The sequence below is a fragment of the Heteronotia binoei genome, chromosome 9 (assembly GCF_032191835.1).
Source record: "Heteronotia binoei isolate CCM8104 ecotype False Entrance Well chromosome 9, APGP_CSIRO_Hbin_v1, whole genome shotgun sequence".
NCBI lineage: Eukaryota > Metazoa > Chordata > Lepidosauria > Squamata > Gekkonidae > Heteronotia > Heteronotia binoei.
In genome coordinates this window covers 2,984,940-3,001,492 of record NC_083231.1, presented here as the reverse complement: position 1 = coordinate 3,001,492, position 16,553 = coordinate 2,984,940, and the positions used below count along the sequence as shown (strand labels likewise).

At 49.7% G+C, this 16,553-nt stretch overlaps 2 protein-coding genes across 4 annotated transcripts in view; both read right to left on the bottom strand.

Annotated features, from left to right (window-relative positions):
- The window catches only part of HGFAC (HGF activator), a 59,489-nt gene extending 56,890 nt beyond the window's left edge, over window positions 1-2,599 (bottom strand). The window contains exon 1 of the mRNA XM_060247263.1: window positions 2,340-2,599. Within this exon, the coding sequence (XP_060103246.1) occupies window positions 2,340-2,599 (260 nt within the window). The remainder of the gene's footprint in view (window positions 1-2,339) is intronic.
- Window positions 2,600-12,149: 9,550 nt separating this feature from the next.
- Window positions 12,150-16,553, bottom strand: part of RGS12 (regulator of G protein signaling 12) — a 128,812-nt gene continuing 124,408 nt past the window's right edge. For all 3 annotated transcript variants that reach the window (XM_060246147.1, XM_060246149.1, XM_060246150.1), the window contains one exon: window positions 12,150-12,506. In XM_060246147.1, the coding sequence (XP_060102130.1) occupies window positions 12,151-12,506 (356 nt within the window). In that variant the 3' untranslated portion in view covers window position 12,150. The remainder of the gene's footprint in view (window positions 12,507-16,553) is intronic.

The window sequence follows — 16,553 nt, the reverse complement described above, 5'->3', positions numbered from 1 at the left end:
ACTTTTTGGATGGTTGAGTGAGTGGAAGGTTTTTTGTAGACACAAACACTGAGTCTCCTACTTTGAAATCCCAGGCAGGGACATGGCTTTTGTCATATTGCTTTTTGTAAGCTTCTTTGGCTACGTCCAAGTTATCCTGTATTTTCTTCCAACTCTTAGTCAGTGTGCCCCACCATTGATAAAAAGGGCTCGCCTCTTTCTTTACTTCCCCCCCTGGCAGCAGCGGGAGGGGCTTTCCCTCATACCCACTCACGGTCTGAAAGGGGAAGGCTCTGGTAGAGCTGTGGACACTGTTGTTATAGCAGTACTCCACAAAGGGCAATAGCTCCACCCAGTTGGATTGTTGATGGTTTATATAGCACCTTAAGTACTGCTCTAGAAGTCCATTCACACGCTCAGTCTGTCCGTCCCTCTGTGGGTGGTAGGCAGAACTCAACCCCTGCTCCATGCCCATCAGTTTACAGAACTCCCGCCAGAAGTTGGCAACGAATTGCGGGCCGCAGTCACTAATCACCTTGTCGGGGATTGAGTGTAGCTTGGCTACATGGTTGAAGAATAAATAAGCCAGTTTCTTTGCGGTGGGGAGTTGGGCACAGGGAATAAAGTGGGCTTGTTTGGAAAAAGTATCTACTACCATCAATATTACGGTTTTGCCATGAGAGGGCGGTAGCTCTACAATAAAGTCCATGGAGACTATAGACCAGGGTCTAGAGGCGGTCTCCAGCGGTTTGAGTAGCCCAGGGGGTTTTCCTCCCCTTCTTTTAGCCATTATGCAAATAGGGCAGGTAGACACAAATTCGGATATATCCTTTTTCATGGAGGGCCACCAAAACTGCCTGTTGACCAGATGCAAGGTCTTGATGTACCCAAAATGCCCAGCCAGTTTGTTGGAGTGACAGAACTGTAATACTTCTAATCTCAGGGTCTTAGGAACGTATTTTCCCCTTTGTACCAAAGCCCATCCGCTCGTTTCTGGACTCCCCCTGGCCATTCGTCTCCCTCCTTTTCGGTCTCTGCTGCCATTCTTTTCGTTCCCCACCCCTGTAGTTGCCGCTTCTTTTGTGACCGTGTAGTTACAACGGCAGCCACTTGGGTGGGCAGAACTAAAGAGTCCACTATCTCCTCTCTTTGACTGTCGTGCTGGGGCAAACGAGACAAAGCGACTGCTAGAAAGTTCTTCGTGCCGGGGATGTGCTTTAGCACAAAATCGAATTTAGAGAAGAAACCGGCCCACCTGATCTGTTTTTCACTCATTTTCCTTTTCCCTGTGAGGACCTCGAGATTTTTGTGGTCGGTCCATATTTCGAACGGCATTTTCGCCCCCTCTAACCAAGACCGCCATGTTTTTAAGGCAAACATTACTGCAAACGCCTCCTTGTCCCACACTGACCAATTTCTTTGCTCTGCCACAAACTTTTTTGAGATGTAAGCACACGGACTCAGTTTCCCTTCTCGTCCTTCTGCATGAGAATGGCCCCAACGGCTACATCGGAGGCATCGCATTGCCTCGTTGGGGTGGCTCAGGACCGGCTCACTTGTGAACAGCCGCTACAATTTATTAAACGCCGACTGGCAGTTTGATGTCCAATTTAACCAGGCTCCCGATCGCTTGGCTTCTGGGCCCTTCCCCTTCGTCTTTGACAACTCAGTTAAGGGGAGCATGATTTGTGCGAACCCCGGTATGAACGTCCTATAGACATTTGCAAACCTGAGGAATGATTGGAGTTGTCTATGTGTCCTCGGGGGGGGGGGGGGGGCAATCTAATACAGCTTGCACTTTTGCCGGGTCCATTGCCAGTCCCCTAGCGGACACTCGGAAACCCAAGTAATCCAGCTCTGTTTTGTGAAACTCACGTTTGGACAGCTTAGCATACAATTTATGACTCAACAGGGTGCTTAACACCTCCCGCACCAATTTCACATGAGATCGTTCGTCTTGCGAGTAAATAATGATGTCATCCAGGTACACCACCACCCCTTTAAAAAAAAACTTTCTTAACGTATTGTTTACAAAACTCATGAACACCCCGGGGGCCCCTTGCAGTCTGAATGGCATCACCAGGTATTCGAACTGCCCCAGTGGTGTGTTGAACGCCGTTTTCCACTCATCCCCCTCCTTAATGCGCACCCGGAAATACGCATCTCTCAAATCCAGCTTTGTAAAAATTTTCCCCTCCAACACAGTACTCAATAAGTCTTTAATGATGGGGATGGGGTAGGTGTTGGAGGTTGCAATCGTGTTTATCCCACGAAAGTCTGTGCAAAGTCTAAGCGAGCCATCCTTCTTTTTCCAGAACAGGACTGGAGCTGCGTGGGGGGCCGTGGCCGGCCTAACAAACCCCCGCTTGTCCAGGAATTTGTGCAGCTCTGCCTTCTCCACCCATCCCATCGGGTACAATTTGGCTTTCGGGAGTGATTCCCCGGGTATTAGCTCGATGGCGCAGTCCGTGTCCCTATGGGGCAGCAGCTCATTGGCGCCCTGCTCGCTGAACACCCTCATCAAGTCCCGGTATGCCCAGGGGACTTCCGGGACTTCTTCCACTGTCAGGCACACCCTTTCGGTGGAGGGCGGAGGGCGAGCCCCCACTCTAAGTTCCATAGGTGATCTTTGCACAGTGGGTCTATGAACCTTATGGTTTGCCTCCCCCACCAAATGTCCGGTTTGTGCCTGGCCAGCCACCCCACCCCCAACACTACCGGGTAAGAGCAGGAGGGGGTGATTACAAAGGACTCCTGCTCCCAATGCTCCTCAATCCCCATCGGCAGAAATTGAGTCTCTGACGCACAGGGCTCCCCCCGCATCACTGACCCATCCATCTGCTCAAACTGTATGGGGCAGGGGAGGGGGTTGGTAGTCAGGCCTAAGACCTCTACTATCTTAGGCGTTATTAATTCCCTGTTGCACCCCGAGTCAATTAACGCCCTTACTTGCAAGAACCTCTTGAGTTTGGGGTTCAACAGTCTCACTGGTACAAAACATAGTGATCCAGTCACTTTCACCGGTGCCGGCTCCTCTGCAATCTGCTGGTGGGCACCCTTCAGAGCAGGTCGTTCTCGTTTCCCGACGGCTCCTCCATCCAGACCAACTTGCCCAGCTCGCCACTCCGGAACGGTTCCTCTTCCCCCTCTTCGATGACCATCACGTTGCTTTTCGCCGCTTCCTTAGGGCAGCCAGGAACCTTCTTCGGGACGGGAGTGCTCTGCTTCGGGGCATTTGGTGGTGCTCGCAGCGGGTTCGTGCAGCTGCTTGCCAGATGCCCTGGGTCTCCATACCAAAAGCACTTGCGGGTCCCGCTTGGTTTACCCCCACCAGCCGGCTTCTTCACCTCTACTTTCGGGGTTGCTTTTGGGTCCTGTCCCCCTCTTCTGCTCTGTTGCTGGCGTTGCAGGGTGATGCATTTCATATTGGTCTCAACCTCACCCGCTAGCTGGATCCAACCGACCAACGTGGTAGGTCGGGCTTGGGTGAGGGCCCGATCCAATATGCCCACATTCAGCCCCCGGGTGAAATGCTCGATCTTCGTCAGCTCACTCCATCCTCGCACCTTGGCTGCATTGGCTCGGAAGTCCACAGCATACTCCTGGATCAACTTCTGCCCCTGTTGCATGTCGTGCAGGGCTGCCAGCGCCCAGGTCTCCTGGAGGGGGTCTTCGTACTGGGCCAACAGAGCCTGTAGGAACGTTGCTACATAGTCCAGTTCCAGGCTCATGGCTTCGTACAGGCTTACGTACCACCTTTTGGCCGCCCCTTTCAGTTTCGCCAGGTAATCCACTCGGCTGAACTCATCCGGGAAGGTATTTCCCCAATAATGCATATAGCTGTTCGCCTGGATTGTAAAGTATTCAACCTCGCCAGGTCCCCGTCGAAGGTAGCGTCAAGCTCCCTTCCTCTCCCTCCGTCGCGAGCAGCAGGAGGGGGGCCCGCCGGCTGAGGTGCTGCAGGTGGCGCTGGGGCCACGGCCGGTGCCGCTGCGGGACCTGCAGGTGCTGGTGGCTGCCAGATGGGGGTGGGTGGGTGAGTAATCCTTCTGGGCCCAGGCAGCTTTAGAGAGCGAGAGATCTCTCTCGTGATCTCTCCCGCCATACAGTTGGTCATGGCCTGCATCTCCATCTTCAGGCCCTTGACCACGCTCTCCACTTCCTTATGGACCATGGCTCGAAACTCCCTAGCTGTTTCGTCCTCCTCGTCCCTTGGAGCCATTACCCCCAGTTCTCTCTCATCTGGTTTTGGGCACTGCTAGTGTAACGGGGCCGCCACGATAGTGTCGATCTCCCCCGGCTCCCTGGGTCCCGGATTGGGCCCTTCCGTGTTCGCCATTCGCACCCTTCGCATGTGTCGGGTCAGGATGGCTTCGTGTCTAGCCGGGGCCCCATCCATGGTGCTGGTGGAGGTCCGGGGCTGCCACTGCCTCGGGGTGACGAGCAGCTGCTGAAACTGTGGAGGAGATGCCGCTACTCTCCGGGCATCCAGGACATGCCAGGGAATGGACGGCCCTTCTTTGGCGTCAGGAAACTCACCGCCTTCTGGTATCTTTTCATCCATTTCGCTGCAAAGTGGCCAGGGTGGTTAATCTTCAAAGTTGATTCTTAGCAAAATGTCAAGTCGACGGATTCAAGAATGAGTCAAAGTTGATACTAAGTCTTAATGTATTGATAACCGGTACTCTGGCGCAAGCCTCTAGCTTGCTAAGAATGAAACCAATACACTGATATATGGGTTTTAAGATACATTTCAAAAGCATTCCTACAGGGGGGGCGGGGGTTTACAGGAGGAAACATTCACATACAACTACTAGATACTTTCTCGGCCGATGGCTAGCAAATGCCCTTGAATTGTTATGCAAGGCTTCCTCTTACCTCAGGCTCTGTGAAGGCGCCGACTAGTTTCCTTCACACCAGTTACAAATCAAAATACGAAAAGGGGGGAAGGGAAGCAACTAAGGTAGAACATTAGCAGCAGTGGATCCATTATGATTTTAACAGGGCCTATTGCTTAGGCCATGATCCCAAGTCTTAAGCCATTATTAGTCGATCTTGACAGGTGCTTGGTTATCCACAATTATAAATGTCTATGGTGCTTTACATGGTATTTTTCCATGTGGGCTTCTTTCTGTGAGGGCTTTTTTCTGTGTGGGCTTTTCCCCATATGGGCTTTTTTCCACGCGGACTTTTTTCTATGTAAGCTTTTCCTCATGTGGGCATTTTTCCATGTGAGCATTTCTGGCCATGTTTTTTTTTTTCAGTGAGCTTTTTTCCTGTGGGCTTTTTTTCCTGGAACCATCCCACACTAGTGGCAACTGGTGTCCAGTGGTGACCTTTTGAGTCTGATTCATGAGAAATGATTTGAACAAGTTTAACACACATCCCAGGATAGCTTTTGCCTCCAAGCACTAGGGATGTGGAAAAAAAAAAATTCGGAATTACACGGATTTGGAAATATACGGGGGGGGGAGGAATTCGGAATCCCCGTATACTGCCGAATACCGCATTCGGAATAGCCGCATATACGGTAGATGCGTGGCTATTTCCGAATATACGGCCCTATTATACCCTATGGGCCATTGAAATCAATGGCAAATAGGGTATTTTTGAAGCCGCCTGGAGGGGAGGGGGTTTGAGGGAGAGCCCCCAAATTTGCAGGGGACCTGCAGGGGACTCTCCCCTCCAAACCCCCAAGTCCCAAAAAGATTGGGCCAGGGGATCCCATTCCAGGGGCACCCAAAGAGGGTGCCCCTATTCCATCATTATACCCTATGGGCCATTGAAATCAATGGCAACATAGGGCATAATTAGAGGCTACTGGGGGGCAGGGGGTTTGAGGGAGAGCCCCAAAAACTGCAGGGAACCCACAGGGGACTCTCCCCTACAAAACCCCAAGTCCCAAAAATATTGGGCCAGGGGGTCCCTGTCTTTGGGCTCCCCAAAAGGCCCATTGCCAACAATGATGGGGAAAGCCCAATTAGCCACTTCCTCCACTACAATTGCTGTGGGGAAAGTGGCTCTGGCCAGAGGGGGGTTTGAGGGAGAGGCCCCAAAACTGCAGGGCAGCTTCAGGGGACTCCCCAGCATGCAACCCCCCTGGCCCAAAAAGACGGCACCCATCTGTGGGCACCCCAAAAGGAACACTGCTCCCAATGGAGAGAAAAAAACAATTAGAGCCACTTCCACACTGTAATTGTCGTGGGAAAAGTTGCTCTGGGGAGCAGGAGGTTTTGAGGAGAGCCCCCCAAACTGCTGTGCAGCTTCAGGGGACTGTCCCACACAAAACCCACAAGGCCAAAAAAAAAAATTGGACCAGGGGGTCCAATTCCTGGGGCACCCAAAGCCAAACCTAACTTCACACCAGAGAATCTCTATAGGACACAAATGCACTACATCCCTCTATCTACTCTATGAACCCTGCAGGCCTGGAACCAAAATAAACCCAGTTGCCAACGTCACTGCCACACAAAACACAATCTGCTCAAGGTCTGCTCTGCAGACCTGGCTGCAGCAAACCCAGATGCCAACTCTCCAGACCTGCCCCAAACAACACGGGGTGGAGCAGTTTTATGGAGGCATGTATCAAAAGCCCCTCCCCATTTTTTTAATGAATTGAAAAGAATGCTTGAAGCTCCTCTAGGAACCTAGTAATCCAAGTAAACCAAACTGAGGTTGGGATAAAGAGGCAAGAGCTACAGAACAAATCAAACCCAATGCCATTGAGCTCCCTCAGAATTGCACCACAAAGAAGGGACTTGGTTGCATCAAGTAGATTATTGTACCAGTGTGTCAGTTAAGTTCTATCATCCCAACTAAAAATGTGTTTGTAATGTGGATGGTGTTGCTCTGAGCACTTAAAATTTGAAAAGAAAGGGCATCAAGTGGTAAGGAATGTCCTGTTACTACTTTGGTTTTGAGACTCAGATGCCCAGATCTGACAGGTTTGTCCTATGCTCTTTTCCACATAGGGAAGCACTTGGCAGTTCAGCATATGTTGGAGCAGGAAAAATATCCAGTGTGGGGACAATAAAACTGTCACCAGTCACCTTTTTTTCCTTTTTGGTATGCTGGAACATTGCTGGGTGTAGCCCATTTTTTCTTTCTCTTTCCAAAATCTGAGCCTTTATTGTCTCAAGAACAGATAGCTGATACTGTCACGGGCTGGGGCCGGGTCAGGCAAAGTCCAGGGGCAGTCCAAGGTCTGTAGCCGGTGAGCAAAGAGGGTCCAAGGCGCCAAAACCAAATCACAGTCCAGGTATTGCAGGTCAGAGGTTCAGAAGCCGAAGTCAGGGGGTCCAGAAGTCAAAGCCAAGGTCAGGGGGTCCAGAAGCCAAAGTCAAAAGCCGAAGTGTATGCTAGAACATCAGGTAAGTGACTAGTTGCTTCCACAAAGCCTCCTCCCAAAGCCCACAGCTATATAGCCCTCTGCTGTCTGTTGCCCATTTGGGCTAATTGCTGGCTCAGAGAGGCAGCCAGGATCCTGCTGAGACTCAAGCATCCTCACTCCTAGAAGGGCCAGAATCCTTTCAAAACTCAGGGCTCAGGGAGTGTCTTGCTCGTGAGCGTGCCGCCCTCCTCCGATCCCTGAGGTCCTGACGAAGGCGGTCACGCACACGAGCCACCCGAGAGGGCGAGGCAGGGGGGCTTGGATCTTCTCCAGCAGGAGGCAGGGGCACTGGTGCAGGTGGCAGGGGCACAGTTTCTTCTGCAGGCTCAGCTTCTTCTGCAGGGTCCCCAGTACCCATGACAGATACATTTGTGAAGTGTTTTGGTGATAAACTACTGAGAATTTGCTCCAACCTGGATACCAACATAGGTCCATCAAAAGAAATGCCTATTAAACTCCCTGTTCAGTTTGTAGACCACTTTGACCCAGTTGTTGAAGCATAAGTTATATGCAAAACTGTCCAAGTGTGAGTTCCACAAGACCGAATTAGACTATCTCGGGTTTCGGGTGTCCGCTCAGGGGTTGGCTATGGACCCGGCAAAGGTGCAGGCAGTATTGGATTGGGGAGGGTAAAGCCGTGGTGGCCAACCCCAAAGCGTCCACTAGCTTAGGGGTGATTAGGTCCCGATTTGTGGATTCGCTGTGCAAGACGCACCTATGGAACACGGACTGGGGCCCACAATCTCCTCCTATGAAGGAGAGAGTTTGTTTAACTGTGGAGGAGGTCCCGGCCATCCCGAAGGCCTACCAGGATTTAATGGGGTTGTTTAGTGAGCAGGGGGCGGAGGAATTACCTCCCCACAGGAGCACCGACCGCGCCATCAAACTGATACCGGGAGAGTCAAATTTGACTTCGTGCTGAGGCACATCCCAGGAACCAAGAATTTCTTGGCGGACGCCCTTTCCTGCTTGCCACAGCATAACAGCCAAAAGGAGGAGGTTGTAGACTCCCTGGTTTCCCCCTCCCAAGTGGCTGCCGTAGTGACAACACGGTCCAAATCCAAACGCGGCCAGGACAGGTGGGGGAAAGAACGCATGGCTCTAGAAACAGAAAAGGAGGGAGATGACCATCCAGGGGAAGTTCAGAAAAAGGAAGACGGACTGTGGTATCGGGCAGAGAAATTGTACGTCCCCAAATCTAGGTGGAGGTCCTACAATTTTGCCATTCAAACAAATTGGCCAGACATTTTGGGTACGGGAAAACACTCCATCTAATCAGTAGGCAGTTTTGGTGGCCGTCCCTGAAAAAAGATGTGTCTGAATTTGTTGCTTCTTGCCCCATCTGCTTGATGGTGAAAAGGAGTGGGGGGGGGGAGAAGCCACCTGGACTGTTAAAACCTTTGGAAATGGCCACACGGCCCTGGTCAGTAGTATCAATGGACTTCATTGTCGAATTACCGCCGTCACAAGGCAAGACGGTAATTCTGGTAGTGGTGGATACTTTTTCCAAACAAGCCCACTTCATCCCCTGTGCCCAGCTACCCACAGCTAAAAAGCTGGCCTATCTATTTTTCCATCATATTGTGAAAATCCACTCATTTCCTGACAAAGTAATTAGTGACAGGGGGCCACAATTCGTTGCCAACTTCTGGCGGGAGTTTTGCAAGTTGTTGGGGATAGAACAAGGGTACAGTTCTGCCTATCACCCTCAGACAGACGAGCAGACGGAACGCATGAACGCCTTGTTGGAGCAATACTTACGATGTTATGTAAATCACCAGCAATCGAATTGGGTGGGCTTGCTCCCTTTCGCAGAGTATGGTTACAACAATAGTGTGCACACTTCCACCAAGGCTTCCCCATTTCAAATTGTCAATGGATACGAAGGGGGAGAATCTATGAAGGAACCCAATATTACCAGGGGGAGAATCTATGAAGGAACCCAGCTCCTTCGAACAATGGTGGGGAAAATTGGGTGAGAGTTGGAAGGGGATCCAAGAAAACTTGGGAGTCCGCGAAGGAAACGTACAAAAAGCAGTATGATAAGTCCCATGTGCCTGCTTGGGACTTCAAGGTGGGGGACTCAGTATTCGTGTCAACAAAAAATCTCCCTTGAATCAACCTTCTCCTCCCCCAGCACCACCACCTGTTGCAGCTCTGCCCAGGGCTGGCATGAAAGGCGAGTGACCTGGCCCATCTCTTCCTACCAGGCGAGGCAAGGCCACCCCCTGAGCCCCCAACCACCTGTGCTGCCCACCCCCATGAACAGGGCTCCTGGAGGGAGCCTTTCAGCCTTGCTGGAGTGGAGAGTGGTGAAAGGGCAGAGCTCTACTCCGCCTTCCAGCAGGGTCCAGATGCATACATGTGTAGGTTGTGCATTTAGGTGGGGGGCCCAAGCCCCCCCAAACCCAGAGCGGATGTTGGCTTGATGCGTATGCGTCTTGCAGCTGGTAGTACAAAGACCAGTCCTGTTTCATCACAAATAAGTTATTTTTGTTATGTTCTAATGGTAAAAATAATACAGTCAACACAATAATGTTTTAATACCATTGCAGCACATTACATGAGTATTCACATCTTACTGGGAAGATGGTTTCACTTTTAATTATGCTACATTCAATTCCTGTTTTCAGACACGTTGACAAAATCTGAAACTCCAGCTACACAAATTGTTTCTTATCACAAAAAAAGAAAAGAAAACCACTGAAGTTATTTACATTGTAACAACCAATGAATCCCTGTAAAAATGTAAGTATTATGATTGTAAAAATGTAAGAAACAGAGGCTGCAGAGTAACAGGTAGTAGGATACTAACGTTACACTTTCCAAATTACAGATCTTTATTACTGAAATTCAGAGTAAGAATCCAGGTTCTTCCCCAGAAGGAAAACATTCCGAATCCAGTGGATTAGTTGTTGTTTTAGAGGGAAGCAGCAGCACCAAAAGGGAGGCTCTGCGTGAGAGACCGCCCCCCCCCCCGGATGGAGCAGGCCTTGGTTTGAGGGCTGAGGCTGCCAGCCAGTTTGGCCACCATGTTTGACTCCTGGATCCATGAAAGGATTGGGGCCAAGAGTCCCCACGGGACAGACTCATGTTCCTGTCTCCAGTGCTGAAGGACAAAATTGGTGATGGCATTTAAAACGCAAGTCTTCCTTTCTCCAGGGTCAGAAGAATGCACAGTTTTGATGGCCGGTTTATGGCAGTGCGTGCAGCTAGAGAAAGAAGGACCTTGGGAATGTGATGGACATGATCCCAGCGCATAAGAGGCTGTGCCACATATATGATAACATCACTTGGCTAGAAGGAGGCTCGCTCTTAGAAGACTGAAGGGTGGATGGACTAATGGGGGAAGATCACCAAGCAGGAACAGAGGCCTCTGTTGCACTGCCTGCCTCTCTCAAACAGAGGGAAAGGATCACACTCCGACACCAGGGATATGCAGGGCGATGCTGTCACTCTCAAGCCTCCCCCCCGCTCCCTCCTGCAGATCTCCCAGTTTCAAAACAGTTTCAGGGCTGGCTTGTGAAATGCAGCTCAAGACCAAAATAAGGCTGGATTCCAAAGGAGGTGAAGAGCCGTTTCCCCACATTGCCTATTTTTGGCTCATCATGCTGTTCCTTCCAGGCATCTTGCCAAAAAAGCCGTTTGAAAGAAAATCCTTTGACTTCATGGCTGTCTCGACTGCCTGCTCGTTCAGGTCCAGCAACTGGGGCACAATCGATGCCAACAGGTGAACCACCCCACAAAGACTGCCACTTCAAACAGAAATGGAATTCTAGAAAATTTGTGATCACTTTCAAAATGGAGGCTCTGGCACAGAGGTAAAAGTAAATGATCTTCATCTCAATATAGTTAAACTATCCCCCCCCCCCCCCCCATTTTAAAGACATGTAAATGCAGTAGGCTGAGTTGCCAGCCTCCCGGAATTACAACCAGTCACCAGACTGCAGAGACCAGACCGCCCCGGACAAAATGGCTGCTTTGGAGAGTGGCCTCTATGGCCTTAGATGAAGCAGAGGACCCTCCCCATGCCAAACCCTGCCACCCCTAGGCTCTACCCTCAAATCTCCAGGATTGCCCCACCATGAGTTGGCAACCCTAGGTAGAACTGCCAACCTTCAGGTGGAGCCCAGACTTCTCCCAAAATCACAACTGGTCTCTAAACTATGGAGATCAGCTCCCCTGGAGGCAACTCTATTCCATCACATCTCTGCCCAGCTCCCTCCGCTTCCTTGCCTCCACCCCCACATCTTCAGGAATTTCTCAACCCCAAGTTGGCAACCCTGTGCTAGCAAGACTGAGATCACTGATGGTATTTGGAGCTCTTCATTTACTTGACAATGTTGGTCTGGAGAGCATCTCCAGGTTTTCCAGGTGGAGAGGGACATTTCAGCATTTCCATGCACTGAAGTCTGAACACACCTTCTCAGCAGACAAGTGCTCAGACCTGCCCTCCCAGTGAACTCCCAGCGAGCCTCTGGATCCCTCCCCACGGACAACTCTGGGTGCTTTGGCCTTTGCCTGGGGCACTTTGAAGGATTAAAGTGGTAACACTGGCAAATTAATGCAGGTACATTTACATGCTGTTAACAAGACTGATCTCCTGCTTAGAGTTTCTCAGAATGTCTCCACAAACTTTACACTTTCCCACTGACCATGAGCTGTGCCATTTCTGTCTTTAAGCAAGAGGCTCTCGATGGAACGCTGAGCTTCAGCAGACTCCTGCTTCTAGTGCTTGGGTGGGGGGAGGGGGGGACACTGGAGCCACACAAACAACCACTTTAAACAAATGTTGCTTTGTGCTGCTTCTCATCACCCTGTTTTTTCTCATTCTTAACAGCAATCAGAGATGGGAGCTCAGATGTCCTGTAAACTCCTGCCCGCATCCTCCCCTGGCAGGATTTCAGCTCTGATACGTAACCTTCAAAACTGAGGGCCCCTTCTGATTCGTCACAAGATCGTCCGAGGCCATCTTCTGGTGCAATTCTATCCACATCTATGATGCCATTTACAGGGAGGTCACTTCTGAAGGGTTTTTTCCTAATTCTACCCAAATTTAATCCTGGATTATTTTCCTTTGGTTCATGAAGAGTGCCTCCAGTTACATGCACGCTGGTTTTCTGTTTCTGAGTCACACCTAAAAACAAAATCAGAAAGGAAAGGGGGAGATAATATTTATTGGCTTGCATTAGTTAGTCCAGTTTTGCTCTCTCAATAACCAGCTTGATTATTTTGCTGTCATGCTTTCTGAAACACAATACTAAAGACTGATATAAATTCCAGGGCTTTTTTGTAGCAGGAACTCCTTTGCATATTAGGCCACACACCCCTGATGTGACCGATCGTCTTGGAGCTTACAGTAGGCCCTGTGCTAAGAGCCCTGTAAACTCTTGGAGGATTGGCTACATCAGGGTTGTGTGGCCTAATATGCAAAAGAGTTTCTGCTACAAAAAAAAGCCCTGGATATAACTAAGGTGATTTTAACTGGTGTAGCTTTAAACATATTATCTTAGGCAGACAGGCACTTAAGAAACAGTCAGGTGTTTCTTATTCTGGATGTCAATATAGATAAGTGCTGTTTGCTAAGACTTGAAATAGAAACATCTAAAGATGAAGCAAAGCCACAGAGACCGAAAGATAGTTTTGCACTAGATAAATTGTGTTTTGAAAAGTTGGAAATGGTCTGGGGTTAGCGTCAAGAAAACTCATGGTAGCTAATTCAGATTATTTTAAAAGGTACTATTGGAAAGAATTCTCTAGGGCATTTTCCTCACCTGTTCTTTTCCTAGGAGGAGGAGGAGATCAAACTCTGTCTGGACTTACCTGGAGGCTTCTTCTCTTTAGTGGGGCAAACTCATCCGCAGGGGGCAGGTCATGCCTCATCTTGCTTCAGGCAGGGCTAAGCAAATTCTTGCAAACCTTTTTGGACAAAGCGAGGGTGCCCTTCCACACACAAAATAGCCCAGCTCCGCACAAAATCATTCAGTCCAGCTGGCAGCCTCCCATTCAGCTGACTGGCGGGCCCTTTCAGTGGTGCAGGCGTGGGGTGGTTGCTCAAGTGGGAAGTTGGACTGGAGGGAGAGGCAAGTGCGCTCTCTCCCTTCCACAGCGAGGCCTGAGATGGCGGCCACTTCCTACTGGGGGCAGGTCGGCCGAGGAAGCCTCCCACTGACAGGCAAGGACTCAATGCAAGGGACACAGCTCAGCCACTGCACCTACCTGCAGGCTAGTGGAATCAACAGAACAGGGGAGGCCACTCGTCCCTTCTTGCTGGCCACCGCCAGTGTGCACCCCTCCCTTCCTCTTGCTTTGCATGTGTGAATGTGTGCCTGCCCCTCTCTCTTGCAGCCAGTGCTGCAAGAAGCTGGTTTGCAAGTCGCCTGCACTGGACTGCAGCTCTGCCCAGGCAAGAAGCAATCTCCACCACCCACTCTTTGGTGCCTCCTTTTCCCTCCCTTTCTTTGGATGCCACTCCTTGGCATGGGCTCTCCCTTCAACGGCTCCTTTCCTTTGTTTTTAACCCCACCCCAGTCATTGTTGTTCCTCAGGGCTCTCTGCCGCCTCCTCTTGGTTTCTTCTTTGGGTTCCTTGGGGATCGCCTTTATTTCATGTTCCTGCTGGCTTTGTCTGGACTCTGGACTTTGCCATCAGTGGCCGTGGGATCCATGGTGCCCCGACAGAGGGAAAGGAGTGATTTTATTAACTTAAAGGGTGTCCCCTGAGGACTTTGAGTGCCCCTTGACATTGGAATCCTGGCTACAGGGCTGGGCTGGGGTAACTAGTTGGACAGTTAAGTTAAGTTAGCCTTTATTGGCATAAAATGTATAGATGTATATATCAGAGCAAATTGGTTTAAAAAAAAGGAAAAGATAAAATTGAACGATTGCATACATATACATCAGGAAAAGCATATACATAAACTATTTCTGTGAGATCCTCTGCGTGCCTTTAAAACAGCATAAAGAAACTTAGCCACTTTCTCAGTGACACTAGATGAAGTATTGTTCAAAAGATTATAGACCTTAAGTGCATCAGAACAATCCACCATGCTAACTAAAAGAGGATGTAAATACTTGTGACGAAGATCTGTATACAAATTACAATAAAGAAGAATATGAGTAACTGACTCAACACATTTTTGCTTACAGAGACAGTATCTGACTGAGTAGGCTGTCTTGTTAAATCTGCCATAAAGAATGGCAGAGGGCATGGCATTGCATCTGGCGAGGGAAAAAGCTCTATGCTGCTGTGGCACCTGCAAGACGGATAGATATGAGGCCATTTTCCCAGTACTAAGAGAGATCTCAAAACTAGTTGGACAGTTGGAGCTCTCTTCTCCCAAATGCAGCTTCCATTGAACACTGCTGGTTAATTCTGTTGTGCTTCACATAGGCTGAGAAGGCTGACTGGGCCGCTTCACAGCAAAAATCTTCTCAACTGGGGCTCTGGTAGCAAAGGCAACCGATCTTGCAGCTGCTCTTGTGGAGTGCACTGTAATACTTGCTGAATGCAAAGACCCTGAATGCAAAGTTTATGACCTTCTTGCCCAGATCTGCAGTTCTATGTGACACAAATTATGCATCTGAGAATCTGAAGGGGGCAGTCCTTTCAGCAAAAATGTGAAGAGGCCTCCTAATGTCTAACTTGTGCCACATCTTTTCCTTTAGATGTGAGGGCTCGCAGTAGAAGAATGGTAGAACTAGCTGCTGGTTCAAAGGGGAAGATGAACTGACTTTAGGAATGAAGTATGGATCAGTTCTCAGCTTGTAGAAAGAACACAGCTCTTTCTTAACTGAAAGGGCTCCCAACTCCAAGATTCTGCTTGCTGAGGCAATGGCAGCAAGAAGTGCCACCTCCCAAGATAGACGTCTCAACTCCACTGAATTCAAAGGTTCGAAAGGAGCTTTTGTTAGAGCCTGAAGAAGCTTCAGTAGGCTCTCTGCTGGAAACCTCTGTTTCATTGGGGGTGTCAACTGCATCATACCCTTCAGGTACCTTTTGATGCATTGGTTAGTAATTATTCTTGTTGGCCAATACTGCGGCAAGTGCAGCCACCTGCCTATTCAAAGTGTGAGGTTGTAGTCCCTTTTTCCATCCTCCATGGGAAAAGGTGATTATGTCTTGATGTGACAGTTTTAAGCGATTTACCTGTTTTTCTGCTGCCCACGTTTTAAAGGCCAGTCATGCGTCTGTTCAGCAGTCTTCTTGCTTGAAACCATCTCCTCAGGCAGTCCAATGTTTTCTAGGTCGTTCCATTCAACTTCCCTGCCCTCAACTGGATCCTTTGTGGATCTGGGCGGAGGATGGGTCCTTCATTCAGCAGGTCTTTCCTGAATGAAATTTTCCATCGACATTTGTACTAGTTTGAAAAACCAAGGACATCTCAGCCCTAACAGAGCTAGAACCACCTCCACTTGCTCCACATATTTTGTGCTGCACCCTGCTGATAATTTGAGTTGCGGAGATCACATATAACAGACCTGGTGGTCATATGTGGATAGCACATTGATCCCTTCTGCAGCCACATCTTTGAATCTGGGTAGGAATCTTGGAAACTTCCTGTTGTTTGAAGTCACAAAAAAGTGTTTCTCTGCCCACTGGAAAAACTGCACTACTTCCCAATGAAGAGGGGTCGCCTCGCCACCCCCTTGACAGTTTGTGTGTGCCTTCGCTGTAATGTTCTTCAGTTTGGTGTAGTGGTTAAGTGTGCAGACTCTTATCTGGGAGAACTGAGTTTGATTCCTCGCTCCTCACTTACAGCTGCTGGAATGGCCTTGGGTCAGCCAGAGCTCTCGTAGGAGTTGTCCTGCTGTAAGAGCTCTCTCAGCCCCACCTACATCACAGGGTGTTTATTGTGGGGGAGGAAGATAAAGGAGATTGTGAGTCACTCCGAGACTGAGATTCGGAGTGGACGGCCGGATACAAATCCAATGTCTTCTTCTTTATATCTGTCCAAGTTCAGCTTTTGAAAGGCAAACAAGGCTAGCGTTACGGCTCTTAGTTTGAGCCAGTTTATGCTGTTTGCCTTTTCCCTTGCCCCACCTGCTTCAGGCCATGTGCCCTCCGTCCTCCTGTGCTGGCATCCAGTGTCACCAGGCTGTGGGGGGGGGGGGGAGAGGGAGGGAGGAAGCTCCCTGACACCCACCATTTCAGTGATTCCTTCAAGGTCGATGACAGCAGATTT